The sequence below is a fragment of the Aotus nancymaae genome, unplaced genomic scaffold (genome assembly GCF_030222135.1).
Source record: "Aotus nancymaae isolate 86718 unplaced genomic scaffold, 86718_ANA_hifiasm-v0.15.2.pri h1tg000036l, whole genome shotgun sequence".
Lineage (NCBI taxonomy): Eukaryota > Metazoa > Chordata > Mammalia > Primates > Aotidae > Aotus > Aotus nancymaae.
The window spans coordinates 52,881,495-52,897,190 of NW_026988450.1; the positions used below are offsets into that span (position 1 = coordinate 52,881,495).

General features: G+C 33.0%; 1 protein-coding gene across 50 annotated transcripts in view; it reads left to right on the forward strand.

The window, feature by feature from the left end:
* Positions 1 to 15,696, forward strand: part of RIMS2 (regulating synaptic membrane exocytosis 2) — a 698,117-nt gene that overhangs the window by 442,502 nt on the left and 239,919 nt on the right. For 28 of the 50 annotated variants that reach the window (XM_064384526.1, XM_064384477.1, XM_064384479.1 and 25 more), the window contains one exon: positions 3,851 to 3,916. The exons of the other annotated variants lie outside the window; for them this stretch is intronic. In XM_064384526.1, coding sequence (XP_064240596.1) covers positions 3,851 to 3,916 — 66 coding nt within the window. The remainder of the gene's footprint in view (positions 1 to 3,850; positions 3,917 to 15,696) is intronic. 50 annotated transcript variants of the gene reach the window in all.

The window sequence follows — 15,696 nt, forward strand, 5'->3', positions numbered from 1 at the left end:
ACAACTTCTTTATTTTGTTTTTGCTCTGTAAAATTTAGTAAGTGTATTTTTAAAAATTTACTCCTCAAATAGATTGGACTAACTGCAGTTTTAATGTAACTTACTTTATTTGTTTAATTCATTATGCATATTTAAGACACTATGCATATTTATTGCTCAAATTTTATAATGTCCATTAATTTTGGCAAAAAATAGTAAGCATGGTTCAGTGGAGAAGTGTAATACGTTTTATGGTTGTACCAAGTGGATGCAGCAAAGGACCTTGAGTGTGGCTATGGACCTTAGGTGGATTTTAGAGGGCTTAGTAAAACACAATGATAAATTTTGTGTAATGTTCATGCATGAGTTTTCATAGTTTTCAACAGAATCTCAAGGAGGGTCATGACCAGATAAAGTTAAAAACTAATATAACTAGAGACAGAAATGAGAAATAAAATAAATTGATGTTTGATAATGGTGATTGTTGCTTAATGGCTTCTTTGGTTTTATAGGGACAAAGTTAATTATAAGTCTCTTCAAGGAAACTATTAGAATTGGATTATTTTATATGTAAACTTCAAAGCTTGTTAAAATATTTTATAAATTTTAACAAGCTTTGAAGTTTACATATTTTTTGTTATTCTTAAGTAATTTTGGAGAAAACCTATTCCTTTTAAAGCAATAAAGCCCAACATCACAACTGTTGGGTATTATTTCTCTTCTTCATAAAGCTATGAATACTTTTTAAATATTTTTCTATTTTCTTATACTACATAGGCTTGTAGTCTTCTGTTTGCATTTCTAGAATGTTTCTATGATTATATGAACCTCTTTTTTGAGAGAAGGCTCATCATGAAAACAGTGTAATTTTGATTTTACTTTTTAGTGCAATCCAAAATGTATTTATCAAGTAGATCAGCTATTGTGCACAAAGATTTAAAACAGACATTATCCTGGTCTAGCCAGACAAATTATCAAATATCAACTAATTTTAAAATGTTGAAGACTATATGGAAGAAGGATAATAATATTGGAACAGATTGGAGAGAAAATTACTTGGTTGGGGAAACTGGAAAAGGCATCAAAAAGAAGTTAGGCTTTAAAGATTGAATAAGATTGTGAAAAATGAGACAGTGGAGATGGAGAAGGATGGGCATTCTTGACAGAACGATGACCATGAACAAAGTCTTGGAATCAGGAAAACACACGATATAATTAGAGATTCTTAGGTGTTCTGTTGTACCTAGTTAAGAGGTGGTGGTATGGAGAATGGAAAGTGATAGAAAATGAAGATTGAAAGTAGTTTAGAAATTTTAGGAAATTTATACTTATTTTTTGATATCAGGAACCAGTGAAGAATTTTCGGTAAGGTATCGACATGATCAGAAAGCATAATATGCAAATATACTTCTGTAGACAGGATGAAGATTGGATTGGGTCAGGGGAAGACTGGGCTCTGAAAGTAGGAAGACCTAAGAGAGGGTCTTAGGTTTCAATAGATACAGTAAACCTGATTTAAGGTGGCGGCAGGAGAAAAGGAAAAAGAGATCTGAATTATTTAGGCATCAGAACAAGCAAGGCTTGTAAATGAATTGAATGTGAAAAATGAGGAAATAGAGGAGTTAAATTCTGAGATTGTAAAACTTCGTTGATTAAATATTATTTTAATCCTTAGTTGAAGCTAGGAATGCAAGAGATTGCAAGAAGAGGAATAGCTAAAGTATTATATTAAGTTCCAAAAGGGGATTTAAAAATTATGTTAGAAAGGACTTTAGAGATGATGGAGTCCTATGTTTTGTAGAGGTGCCTGAGAGACTGCCATGACAGGTTATGATGAGGCCAAATGGGCAGGGATCTAGGCTTCTTACTCTCTTTAGCCAGAATCATTCTGATTTTATTTGATTACTGTATGTTGATTCTATATCCAATTTTGTTTGGAAAAAAAAGTGATCTGCTAAAAAAAAAAAAAAAGAAAAGTTTGAAAACCACTGCTTGAACCTCATTTCAAAAATCAGCACCAATCAGCACCAATGTCCAAATAGGCGAAGGGTTATTGTTCTAGTCTCACAATGAACATATGTTTTCCTGAGTTGTCTACATGTCACTCAAGCATTATGTGGAAAGCCCAGAAGCCGATGGAAAAGTGCTGTGCAACCCAAAGAAAAATCAATACTAAAGCAGAGTTACTGTTTACACCATAAAAATAATTGCATTGTTTAGAAAGAATGTGTTGCAATATAAGGTCAGGAAATGAATATTGGAAAACCACTGCTTCTCTGCAGAGAAAGGAAATCCACTATATTAAATGGATGAAGAAGCAGTCATGGGTGAGAGACCAGGCTGTATGTGCAAATGTGTTAAGAGCTTGAGTTTTGAATTAAGAAAGCCTTGAGTTTGAAACCCAGTCCTGCCACTTACTGTATGGCTCTGGGCAAGCACTCACAGCCTCAGTTTCTCTGTCTGTGCAAATGTGGGAATAGTAGAGCCTACCTCAAAGAGTTGTTATAAGAAGTAAATGAGATCATGTAGGCAAAACTTTTAATGGAGTACTTGGCACATAGTTCAGTGTTAAATACTATGTTTAACGGCCAGAGAGAATAGTGTTTCAGAAACCAAAAAAGGAGAGAGTATTAAGAAATAGGGATTTGAAAATCAATGTCTAATACCAAAGATAAATGCAGTATTATGAAGATTAAGAGGAGACAAAAGGATTTTTAGGGGATTTCACAGATAGCATTCATAGGATAGCTTCAAGTGAATGGTAGAGGCAGAAGTCAAATTACAGTAAGCTTAAAACATGAAAGCAAAGTCTGACAGAGGTGGCAAGAATTGTGGGTATGTATTTTAAGATGTTCTATGTTGAAAAGAAAATGAGTGAGATGCAATGGCTTGAGAGGAAGGAAAGGTTAGCAGGGTTTTATTTTTAGGATTAAGTACAGTTGAGGAAGGGAAGGCAGGAGAGGATAATAAATGAAGTAAGGTCATGTGGGAAGCAAGATTACAAGTAGAGGCGTCTCTTTCAGTGCAGAAGACAAGGACAAGTGAAGATTTAAATGCGTGTTTATTTTCTATTTAGAGATAGAATTATGCAAGTTGAGCGAGTTCAAGGTTCATTTCCATTGTTTATGTAAACATAATGATAACATGCTAAGATTAATTGTTTTAGTATTAAAGGTTCTAAGAAAGTAGGAAATTTTAAAGTAGTGTTGTGGAAAGAAGAGATGGGTAAAAGATCCGTGTGCTGCTTATGGTAGTTATAAGGTATGAAAGGTAGCAAAGCCAATAGCATGTAATACATAATAAACATAGTGAATGGAAAAATGACTAAAACCCAATAAATTTAATAAATACAATTAATAATCAAATAAAAGTAATTTGGATCAGTTTGTTTTTTATTAACTGGAATTGTTAAAGCCCTTTATAGTTATTTTTAATTATTAGTAATTAAAAGTGAAATAGTTACCTTATAAATTTCCCAACTTTTGTAAGTATTTGAAACTACCTCTTTTATTATTTCCTTCTTAAACTTCCTGGTTATTTAATTTTTCTCATCTCATCTTTCCTCCTGTAAAATGGTAAACCATCTCTATGATATAACATATTCTAGATGGTGCTAAAGATGTTTGAGTAATAATTGATAATGTTATATTTTTGTTGCATTTTGTTTTAAAATATTTAGAAATATTTTAACCTTTGGCACTGTTGTATTACAATGAACATTGGGAGAAGGGAGCAAGCTTTCCAGTAATAGTTTCCATTTACTTGCTTACTGTCTGCCTATCTTTTTGAATCTCACTTTTAAAATTAAACTATACTTTTTTCACTTCTTTCTTGAGTCTTATTTATATTCTTGTTTCTGCCACGCTTGCAGTCATTTTCTTACTCTACCTCGCTCCAGATACAGTCAGAGCATTGATCATCATCACAGGGATGGCAGGTATATTTTTCTTACAATTGAGTCTGTTTGTGGAATTGCTTGTGCCTGTGTATTGATATGATATAGTTCACTTTTATTTATGTTTTAATATATGTACGTATGTGGTTGTTAATGAAATACAGAAATATCACCCATATAAAATAACATGAAATAAAACATATATTAACTAACTGTAGTAGAACATCAATACAGTGTCCCTTTCATAAATTGAGATCACCTCTTTAATGATGCTAAATATTTAGTTCATCAAGAATTACACTTAATTCTCTATTACCTATAAAGGTAGAATAACAGTATTCTTTTTAAATTAACTCCAGTTGACTGCCCACCTTCGTCCACAGAGTTCATAATTAGGTATTTAGATGGCATATGTTTTAAAAACTCACTTTCCCACCTCACTGTCCCAGAGTAGTGAAGTCTGTCTTTGAAGTGCTTAAGTTGAACTTGTTTGTGGTTACTTTGTCAGAGGAGGCTTTGATCTACTCCCTTGTCATAGTAGATAATCCTTATCTACAGAGAATACTGAGTTTGTGAGAAAACACTTGTTCATTTCTACCCTACCACCATTTCTCTTTCCAAAGTGGGAATTTGCAGTGAATCATAGATAGTACAGCTACAATGCCTTAAGGAAAAATAATTTACATGGGGGGAAATCTCAATTACGTGGCATATACAGCAAGAGGAGTTAACTTGAGAGGTTAATTAGAAAAAGAAGGGAGAGAAGATCCCTAAAATTTGAAAAATTCTCAAGGCTGTATGAAGATTTAGAGATCTGAGCCAGTGACAACATTTGAGATCCTTTAGGTAAAGAAATAATGTGGTAGAAGGCTTAGCTAGTCTAAATTAGGAATTATGTGCCATGGGTAGTCACCTTGACTATTGTTTCTGAGTGATTTGGAGTTCTGTGTGACTCCTTTCATCCCTATGAAATTAACTAAGAGTTGATAATAAAAGAGTTTATAAAAATGATTAAAAACTAATGAGTTAATTTATTAGAATTGAATTTATGTGAGTATATGTGAAAGGAAACATAAGAGGTAATAGCAACAGTAAGTTGCTAATAATTTTTCAGCAAATTTTCAGTAATATCTTTCAGCAAATATAATTGAAATTTAGTGCCTTCCAGTTTAATTATATGATAATGGTTATTACTATATTTAATTTTCTTTTGCATTTTTTCACTCTGGTTTTTGTTATTCTACTTCATTCCTAAATAATTATCTTTTGTTGTTTTTTGTTTTTACTGTTGCTATATATTACATTCTATTTTTTTTAGTTTTAGTAATTATACATTTACCTTACAAAAATAAGGAATAGTAGTTATATAATTGTATTTTGATAATTGGCTAAAGCTTTTTTAAAGGTGGGTGACATACATGAGTGAGACATTACTGATTATAGACTTATTGTATATACTCTGGTGTCTCTTCATTTCATTCTAAGTTAAAATCACGTATCACATTACTTTTTCAATACTTTGTATTTTCTTAGTCTCAGTTATCAACAAATAGGTTGTCTGCTTCATGTTACTTAGTTTTTCCATTCACCGATATAGCTAGAATTAGTTCTTGATCATCTCTAGGTGGTAATTAATTTTGTACCTTTACCCAAATTCTCAACTTCAGCCTAACTGGCCCATTTTGAAGAAGACATTTATAAATTGTCTTTCTGTGCCACAATTTGGTTTGTGCTGAGGAAACAGAGATCATTAATGTTTATATTAAAATGCAACATGGAAAAATCTGTTTCTGCAAGCAAGTTATCTAGTATCTGATGTAGGATTGCTACATATATTTGCATGTATTAAGGTATTTGCCTTGCTCTAGAACAAAAGAAACTCTTGAGGGCCTGACCTAAGTCTAGTGGCCTACTCCTAGACAATATGTGTAGAATTGGTAAGAATGAAGTTCCTTAGTTTTTTAAAAAATATATTTTATTTTTGATTTTCAACCCCTTTTCATCTCTTTGTCTCTACTGCCCTTCCCAGTCTTTGTAACTACCATTTTATTCACTGCCTCCATGAGATCAATTTTTTTGGCTCCCACGTATGAGTGAAAACATTCAATGTTTGTCTTTCTGTGTCTAGCTTATTTCATTTACTATAAATGTCCTTATTTTCATTCATGTTGCTATGAATGGCATGACTTTATTCTTTCTTTTTTGGCTAACTGATATTCCATTGTGTGTGTCCATATCATGGCTATTGTACCTGGGAGTGCAAATATCTCTTCAATATACTGATTTCATTTCTCGTGAATATATACCCAGAAAAGGGATTGCTAGATCATATGGTAGTCCCATATTTAGATCTTTGAGGAACATCCATACTGTTTTCTGGTTGTACTAATTTATAATTCTACCAGCAGTGTACCAGCACTCCCCTTTCTCCTTATCTTCTCCAGCACTTGTTATTTTCTGATTTTTTTCATAATAGGCATTTTAACTTGAGGGAGATGATATCTCACTGTGGTTTTTATTTTCATTTCTATGATGATTAGTGATGTTGATCATTTTTTATATACCTGTTGGCCATTGTATGTCTTCTTTTGAGAAATGTCTATTCAAATATTTTATCAATTTAAAAAATCAGATTATTATTGTTATTTGGTGCTATTGAGTTGAGTTCCTTATGTATTTTAGTTATTAATCCCTTGTTGGATGAGTAGCTTGCAAATATTTTCTTCCATTCTGTAGGTGTCACTTCACTTTGTTTAATGTTTTCTAAGCTGTATAGAAGCTTTTTACCTTAATAGAATCTCATTTGTTAATTTTTGCTTTGGTTGCCTGTGTTTTTGAGGTCTTACTCAAGAAATCTTTGCTAGATAGAAGGAATAAAATCTAGTGTTCAATAGCACAATCAGGCAACTATAGTTAACAATAACTTACTGTATGATAGAAGGAATAAAATCTAATGTTCAAAGCACAATCAGGAAACCATAGTTAACAATAACTTACTGTATATTTTAAAATATCTGGAAGAGAAGATTTGAAATGTCCCCAACACAATGAAATGGTAAATGTTTGAAGTGATGGATATCCCAGTTGCCCAAATTTGATCATTGCATATTATATGCTTGTATCAAAATGTAACACATACCCCATAAATGTGTACAACTAATATGTATCCATAAATTTAAAAAATATATTAGCTTTCAATCTAATTTTGCTACATACAAAAGAATGTGCATTAGTTACAACGTATAGTAATAACATGAACAACCTTGAATCTACTACCCAAACAGAGAAACAGAACATCTATTTTTTTATTGTTTTTTTTTTAACCAAAGGATCCATATGCAGAACCAGAACATCTAATTATGTATTTTCCATTTCCCTGCACTCTCCTTGCCTGTTATATCCCTGTGTCTCTTTTACAGAAGTAATGAATGCTATGCTGAGTTTGCAGTGTAACTTTCTCTTTACTTTTTTTAAGGGACTTTGATCATTTGTTATTTGCTCTACTAATTTTTTAAGGTTATCATCCCTCTGACATCCACTTAGATTTTTGGACTGGCCTTTTTTTTTTTTTTTTTTTTTGACATTTGTTGAATGTGTGAATGCTGATCTAGTAATCTATCCATTTTCTTATATTTACTTCTGTAATGTTTTGTGCTTGTTATTTTTATATCTGGTACCTTTTATGTTTGGAACTAAACACAACCACCCACTACCCTTTGTTGTTTTTATCATTTGTTGACCTCTTAGTTATACCATTTTATTCACTGATGATTTTACAACCTGGCTTTAGTCTTCCTCAACATCACAATTTCTGCCATCAAGCCTGAGTAATGTCAGCATTTACCTGAATAATCTATTTAGCACCCACTCACTTCCTTAACTTTCTCTAATGTAGTGAGCTTTACCTCCAATTCTACTTTGGTTGTCACTCTCATGATCATACTTTACATTTAATTATCAGTAGAAATTGTTCTAGCTCTGAAATATTAATTTGAATACTATACTTTTGGACTCCATGATTGCACACTTTTTTTTCTTATTGTTTCATTAAGTTATTTCTACTTCACTCGTTCTTCTGTCTCAGTAGAGATTGCTACTTTCTTGACCCCTTTATTTTCTTGATGTTAGCCTCTACCTTTCTTTGTCATATCCAGAAGCTGAATCCATTCTCAGAAATATCCTCAATTCTCTTGCTACATTGTTCTTATTTTACCTATTTATCAAGGTTCAAATCTGGATCACTCTCTTTCTCTTATAGAATGGTTTCTGGACCAGTTTATCCAAATTCTCACTTACTTGAGTCAAAATAATTAACCACTTAAAATTGAACAATAAAAAATTACTTTTTTATTGAGAGCTTTGGAAAAAGAAAGTGATGTCAGTATCTAAGTATTCAGTTATCTAGCCTATGTTTCAAGGTAACATATGCTTTCAACTGGGAATTGTCATCTAGTAATAAATATGTGTTAATAGCTTCAAGTGGGCCATAGTTTGGCTGTGTGATAGCTGGAATTTTCTAAACGAATGCCATGAATGTAGTAAATTCAACATGGCATCACCAGTTATGCTCAGTTTATTAGAAGAAGCTGGGCTTTCACTGGTCTCTCTACACTAGTGTATACCCTAGTCTATAACATGAAAAATTATGAGTACTACCTCTTTTGCAGAGAAGAATAGAGATTTAAATAATGTTCACTAAGCTTTTTTATATTACTTCAAGAGACAATATTAACTAACAGTAGAAATCAAAGCGTGTCTTCTGGCCAGGTTATGCTAACTAGTATAAAATAATCTTGGATTCATTGTGCATTTTAAAATGCACTCATTATTTAAACAAACATGTTTAGAATGGATGTTACCCTTTATAAATATGTCTTTATTGAAACATACCCTTTTTAAAAATAAATCTAACCTTTATTTTTTTTAATTTACCTTTATACCCCAGTTATTTTTCTAGTACTTACCTCTGCTTAGAGCTGTACACAACATATTAAGGAACTACTGACATCTGTGGTAGGCAGCTAGATTTTTACGTAAAATATCATGCAAGAGACAACAACTCAGCTGTATCTTAAAGAATAAATAGGAATTACTTAGATTTATGTGGAGGAAAGGTAGGATGTTGGTGACATTTTGAATAAATGTATGAGCAAAGTCACAGAAACAATAAATACCATATATTAGAATTGTTGTAACATTATTCGCAAGGCAGGAAATAGTGAGAAATAAATCTGGAATGATAAAGAGTGTTCCAATTATGAGGAATCTTTTTTTCTTTTTTTTTTTTTTGTGAGAGGAAATCTCACTCTGTTGCCGACTGGAGTGCCAATGGCGTGATCTCGGCTCACTGCAACCTCCGCCTCCCGGGTTCAAGTGATTCTCCTGCCTCAGCCTCTCAAGTAGCTGGGATTACAGGTGCACACCACTGCATCTGGCTAATTTTTGTATTTTTACTAGAGCCAGGGTTTCGCCGTGTTGGCCAGACTGGTCTTAAACTCCTGACCTCAGGTGATCTGCCTGCCTCGGCCTCCCCAAGTGCTGGGATTACAGGTGTGAACTACCACACCCAGCCTGAAGAACTGAAGAATCTTATGTACTCTTCATATATGTTAAGGAAACTAGATCAAAGACTGTAGGTGCTAGAAGTGCATTTAAGGGGTTTAATTAGGAATGGTGATAATAAGCTCATTCACCTTAGAGTACTTACCCTACAGGCTATGTGAATGATTGATTTGAAGAGAAAAAGACAAGGAAAAGAGAGACATGTATTGAATGGAGGAAGAGAGAGAAAATAGTGGTTTTAATAAATTAAAATAAGCAATACTTGATAAATAATGGAATTTGGATTTTGAGAGAGTGCAAAAAGTCATGAAAAATTCCCAGTCTTATGGCTCGGATAACTAGACTCATAGGGTACCTTAACAGGGTCCAAGTGGGTTCTTAGGGAAGGAATCAGTTTAGGTGTGAGACAAGTTCAGTTTTGGGATTACTGAGAAAGCTAAGAGGAAACGTCTAGCAAGGAATAAAGTAAATAATTTTAAAACTTGAAGTCACCTAAGCTACATAGAGTAATTTCAGAGTAAATTCACTACTAATGATAAACAATTGTAAAAATAAGGTGAAATCAATGAAAGAAACAACCCGTAAATTGAGGGCTTAGAAGTTTTTCCCTGCCTAAGGAACATTAACATTAAGTGGCAGATGGAGGAAGGGGAGCTTCTGATGCACATAAAGAAGAATGAGAAAAGTGGGAATTTCAAGAAGAAAGTAATAATATCACAGCAAACATAATGAATGAAAAATGCCTGTTGCATATGTCAAGTGAGGAGTCATGGATGACTTTAGCTAGGGTAATTTTAGAAGGATGGTGAAGGAGAAAAAAAGGCAGATTGCAATAGTCTAAGTATGACCAGGAGATAAGAAAATGAACTTATCAAGAAAATGTGAAGGAGAAAAATTAGATAAGGATATGTGATATCAAAAGATGTTTCTTTCCCATTGAGTAGGAAATATGTCCATGTAGTCACACACTGGAACAAAGGATGTTTTAGAGAAAGATAAGTCAAAAATACCGAAAAAAGAGAATGATTGGAAGAAGAGTCTTAGGGGAGGTAGGAGGTAATCAGACTAAACACACAGATGGATTTTGTGAACAAAAAGAAGCTATTATTTACCATTGAGACAAGAAGAAAATAGATGGGAGAAGTGAAGCTAAGTAAAAGGATGCTAATAGAAAGAAATCAAGTTTGGTATTAAATCAGTGTTAGTGTTTTAAGGACTGTATGAATAGAAAGATTGGTTACAAGGGAATCTGAGTGCTGTATGGGAGTGGTTCAGATGATCAATCACAGAGTCCAGGGTGGGTAAGGAAAGAAGAAAGGCAAACAGGGTGATATATACTAGCAGGAATTTATGGAACTGATGCCAGAATAAAGGATTATTGAAGTCTTGAAAATATAGAGATTGAGGTTCATGACTGATTGTTCAATGATTTTCTGCCTGTGCATTGAAATCTTCTAGCATTACCATGGTCAATTCCTAAAATTATCAATGACTAAGGGATAGTGATTGGAAGTTGAATAGATAACAGCAAACTGTATTAATAATAAATGTTACTGCCAAGTGGAATGCTTAAGAGAAGTAAGGACTATGTCCATTATGATTGGGAAAGTAATTGTCAGAAGTGTCTCTAGGGAGCCAACCTCCCCTCCTTGATTCCTGAACTGTGAAACGTGAAAGAGTAAATAGCTTCTACAGATGAAGGCTTCAGTGGAAGCAGAGGCTACACAGTTGAGCTAAATGTTAAGGCAGGAATATGCAGAAACCATCCTGCAAGAAGACTGATATTTAAAGAAGTTTGTTAATAATGGAATAAGGATTCTCAAAAATACAGCAAAGAATTAGAAGTGATAAAGAATGGTACAGAAGAGACCATAAGAAATGAAGAATTTAGGGAGAAGAAAATATCGGGGGGCAGTGGGGATTGCCTTTTACTTGATAGCCAAGAGTCACAGAGATAAAATACTTAAGTTGAACTAATTAAATTTAAAAAATTCTAAGTTAATTGTCAGTTGTTTTGATGCCAGAATGGGCTGAAGGTCCCTGGAAAGGTTTGACCTGTATCCAGATTAATGATGAGGACTGCTATGGAGTTTGAAGAGAGGCAATGATGGTCTTATCTCAAGATGGGTACTATAACTAGAACCCTGATTAAAGAAAGGATTCTGACAAAGCTAGTGCAGTCATGGTAAAGAATGAAAACAGTCTGTGTTCCAGATTCCCTACATGAAAGGTAGTACTAAGAGTCCTTAGTCAATGTGGTCTAAGCCAGTAACACACTTTCCCAACTACCATTATTTTTAACCTTAATTTCTCTGCATTACCAATCATCTTCTGTCCTCTTACAACTGTTTTGTTCTCCATCAAAACTAACTTCTATTTGTTTCTAACTCTGGCCTATCTTAGTTTCTCTGGAATTTTCCTGCATTTATTATTTCTTGTTTCTGTTGTATTTTAATCTTTCTTCCTTTACTGATTTTATTTCTCCACAAATTACTGTTGAATTTGTCTTAATAATATCTTCTTTCTGTTCTGCTACCCCTTCAAGCTAACCTGAGAGTGGTCTATTTCTCTCTCTTTTCACTTAGGTCAGATATCTCGAGTATGTATTTTTACATATGGTTCCTTCAATCCATTAGCTCGTAAGCCTTAACCTTCTACAGTTTAACCTCTGCCTCCAGTGCTTTATTGATATATATGGGTTTTTGTATGTGTCTTTTTTTGTTTTTTGTTTTTTTAAATGGAGTCTCACTCTGCCACACAGACTGGAAAGCAGTGGCGTGATCTCAGCTCACAGCAACCTCCGCCTCCAGGTTCCAGCAATTCTCCTGCCTCAGCCTCCCAAGTATCTGGGATTACAGGCACCTGCCACCATGCCTGACTAATTTTTGTATTTTTAGTAGAGATGGGAATTTCGCCCTTTTAGCCAGGCTGATCTCAAACTCCTGACCTCAGATGATCTACCCATCTAGGCATCCCAAAGTGCTGGGATTACAGGTGTGAGCCACTGCTCCTGGCTCGTATGTGCCATTATTAATCATCTTTTCTTTGTTGTTGTTTATTTAGCCTGTCTAATGCAATGTTATCCTGGTTCTCATTCTGCCCCTTTGCTGCTCTTTTGTCTCCTTCACATCGTTCCTGTTTCTCAAGTCCTCATGTTTTCCACCATATGTTTTCTTATATTATTTTGTACCTATGACTTTGAGCGAAACTTCTAGTATTCATTCAGTATGATGCCTCGCATATAATTTGAACTTAATAAATATGTATTGAAATAATGAATGTATCTCTAATACACATTCCTCCTTTGAAGGCCAGATTTTTCTGTCTTATTGACATCTGAACAAGAACATTTTTTTAAACCTCAAAAATTTAAGTCCAAACCTGAATTCCCTAACTTTGGCCCCAAGAATTATTTAATTTCTGTTAATAGATCATCATTTCATTTCTGAGGCTAAAAATTTAAAAGGTTTTTTTAAATTTTTATATTTAATTCATATGGTGATTTGTCAAACATTATTGAGAGAAAAAACCACCTCTACTGTCAAAGAAAACACAGTTCAGTGTAATTAACAGACTTACAATAAAGAAAGCCCAGTTCAATTCCAGCCCAGAAAATATCAAATTATGTGAATTCTTCGAAATTTCTATAAGCCTTAGTTTGCTCATTTCTAAAGTGTGAGGGTTTGGATTATGTAGCTTTTGAGATTCTATCACCCACGTTGTTTGTATGCTTCTATACATTATGTATGTTCTCTATGTTTTATATATTTTGTATATTGTGATTTGTAATGTTTGTCATTCATACCTTCTTCTCTATTTATATCCTCATTACTAAAACACAGAGCCTTTTCCTAATCTAGCTCATTCTCTGTGCTACTGCTGAATTATTCTTCTTATTACTTGGAAATTACCACTGTTCAGAAGTTTTTTTATTATTCTCATTGAAAATTAAGCTCTGTTTAAACTTTTTAACTCCGCATTAAAAATTGTCATAAACTGACTCTGATCTAATTTTTTAACTAACATTTTACCATATTCTACTTTCTGTTATTCTTGGTATTTCCATTTGACTCTATTTTATCTTCCATCATCTATCTGTTTGCTGTAATTTCCTCATCTGTTCATGCATGTTGTTCGTCTTTTCTATTACAGTCTTTAACACATCAAGCAGACTTGTTTCAAACTCCCCATTTGATAGTTTTAACATCTATACCATCTCTGAGTCTGCCTCTGTTGGTGGCTTTGTTCTTGACAGTAGGTTTTATTTATCTTGCTTTTTTGTTTTTCCAATAATTATTTTATTGAATGTTGACATCATATCATCAGTAATAACTGAGGCAGATAGCATTTATGCTTGAAAATGAGCACAACTTTTTTTCTGTTAGTTCCGGAGTGGGAAGCATTAAGCAATCCTCAGACTGCTACAACGGAGTATGAGATTTGGACTGGTATTATGAAGTGACAGCTACTGGCAGAAGGCTACAGTGCATATGAGGAATTTTGTTTTGCTGTTTTTACATGGTTAGTAAAATGTAATACCCATTTTACTATCCATGTAAAAACAGCAAAACAAAAAGAACGCTGGTGAATTGTTCAAAATTGATCAGTGAAACTGTTGAATTCTGTATGCTAGTTTGAGAGCCATACCTCATCAGATATACTGATATAATACAATAGCAATTCATAATTCTGTTGGGTAGAGATGAACTTTTTAAAATGCTTGCTATTTTATGGAATCTGGGAAGTAATAATGTAGGTCCAATACCTTGGTGGAATAACTTTAATTTCTTGCAATTGACAAATCATTATAAAACTCGAACATTCACTGAAAATGGGAACTACCTATTTCATAAAAATAAGAATTCTATAGGCAACTTGTCAAATTATCTCTCACTATTCTTAAAATTTATATTTTAAAGATGTATGAATTTGTTCTGTATTAATTATGCTGGGTAAATAATCCTGCTTATTTGTGTTTTTTTTTCTGTTTTTTTTTCAAACAAAAAAATTAATTGACTTAAAATTATAAACATTTAATACAATACTCAAAATATCTTCAAGATTTTTACATCTTATATGTTTTGTATGTGTGTTTATTAATACAGTGTATATTATTTTTCAGTATTGTATTTGTCCCTAATTTTCTTGAGGAAATTGGGACACTTGATCATTTCTTTGTGCAATTTTCAATGAATATGTTTTTTAAATACCTCTGTAGATGGGAGAATACTTCCCTTTTTGATAAGAAAATAATAGGCTTGTGAGTAATAGTAATTTTTTTCTAGATGAATGATGTCTTACTTTGTCTCATCAATATATATATGTCACCTTTTCACATTTTAGATTGTTATTAACTTGGCTGACTCTAAATATTGTTGCTATTTTTGAATAAGCTTATTTACTTTTAATATAGTCTTTACATCTAAATCAACAGAAATATTCTGTAGAATAATGTTATTATGCCCAAGGATAAATTAATCTTTCTCCAAAATAATATAATATTCCTATTTGTGCACAATACCTATTTGTTTATTTACCATGATTTCTATGGCAAAAATTTTGTATCTTGCACTCCTCTTAACATTAGAAACAATGCTAAAATAATGAACTAGAGTTTTTAAAAAGTTAATCTTGCACATTAGTGATGAACATGAAAATTATAATTTTAAAGTTGTCATATAATTACTTTATTTGTTATATTATACAAATATGTATATATGCTATATTAATTACCCTAAAATGTTTTATTTTTAATGTTTCCTAGTATATTTTATTATGTATTTAAACTTCAGTTATGCAGTTAATGCCCAGAAAATCTCTAGGCATTCAAGATATTTTAACAAAAGTATGTTTCTGCTGGGTTTTTTTTAACCTTTTTTGAGACAAGATATTACTCTGTCACCCAGACTGGAGTGCAATGGTATGTTCATAGCTCACTGCAGCCTCGACCTCTTAGGCTCAAGTGATCCTTTCACTTCAACCTCCCAAACAACTAGGACTATAGGAGTATGCTACCACACCCACTCCCTTTTTTTTTTTTTTTTTTTTTTTTTTGTAGATACAGGTTTCACCATATTGCCAGGCTGGTCTCAAATGCCTAAGCTCAAGTGATCTGTCTGCCTCAGCCTCCCAAAGTGCTGGGATTACAGACATGAGCCACTGTGCCCAGCACTTCTGCTGTTAATCAGCTTATTCTATACAGTATGGATATAGAGAATTCATTCCTTGACCCATACCTGAGACTATACTTGTCCTTCAGA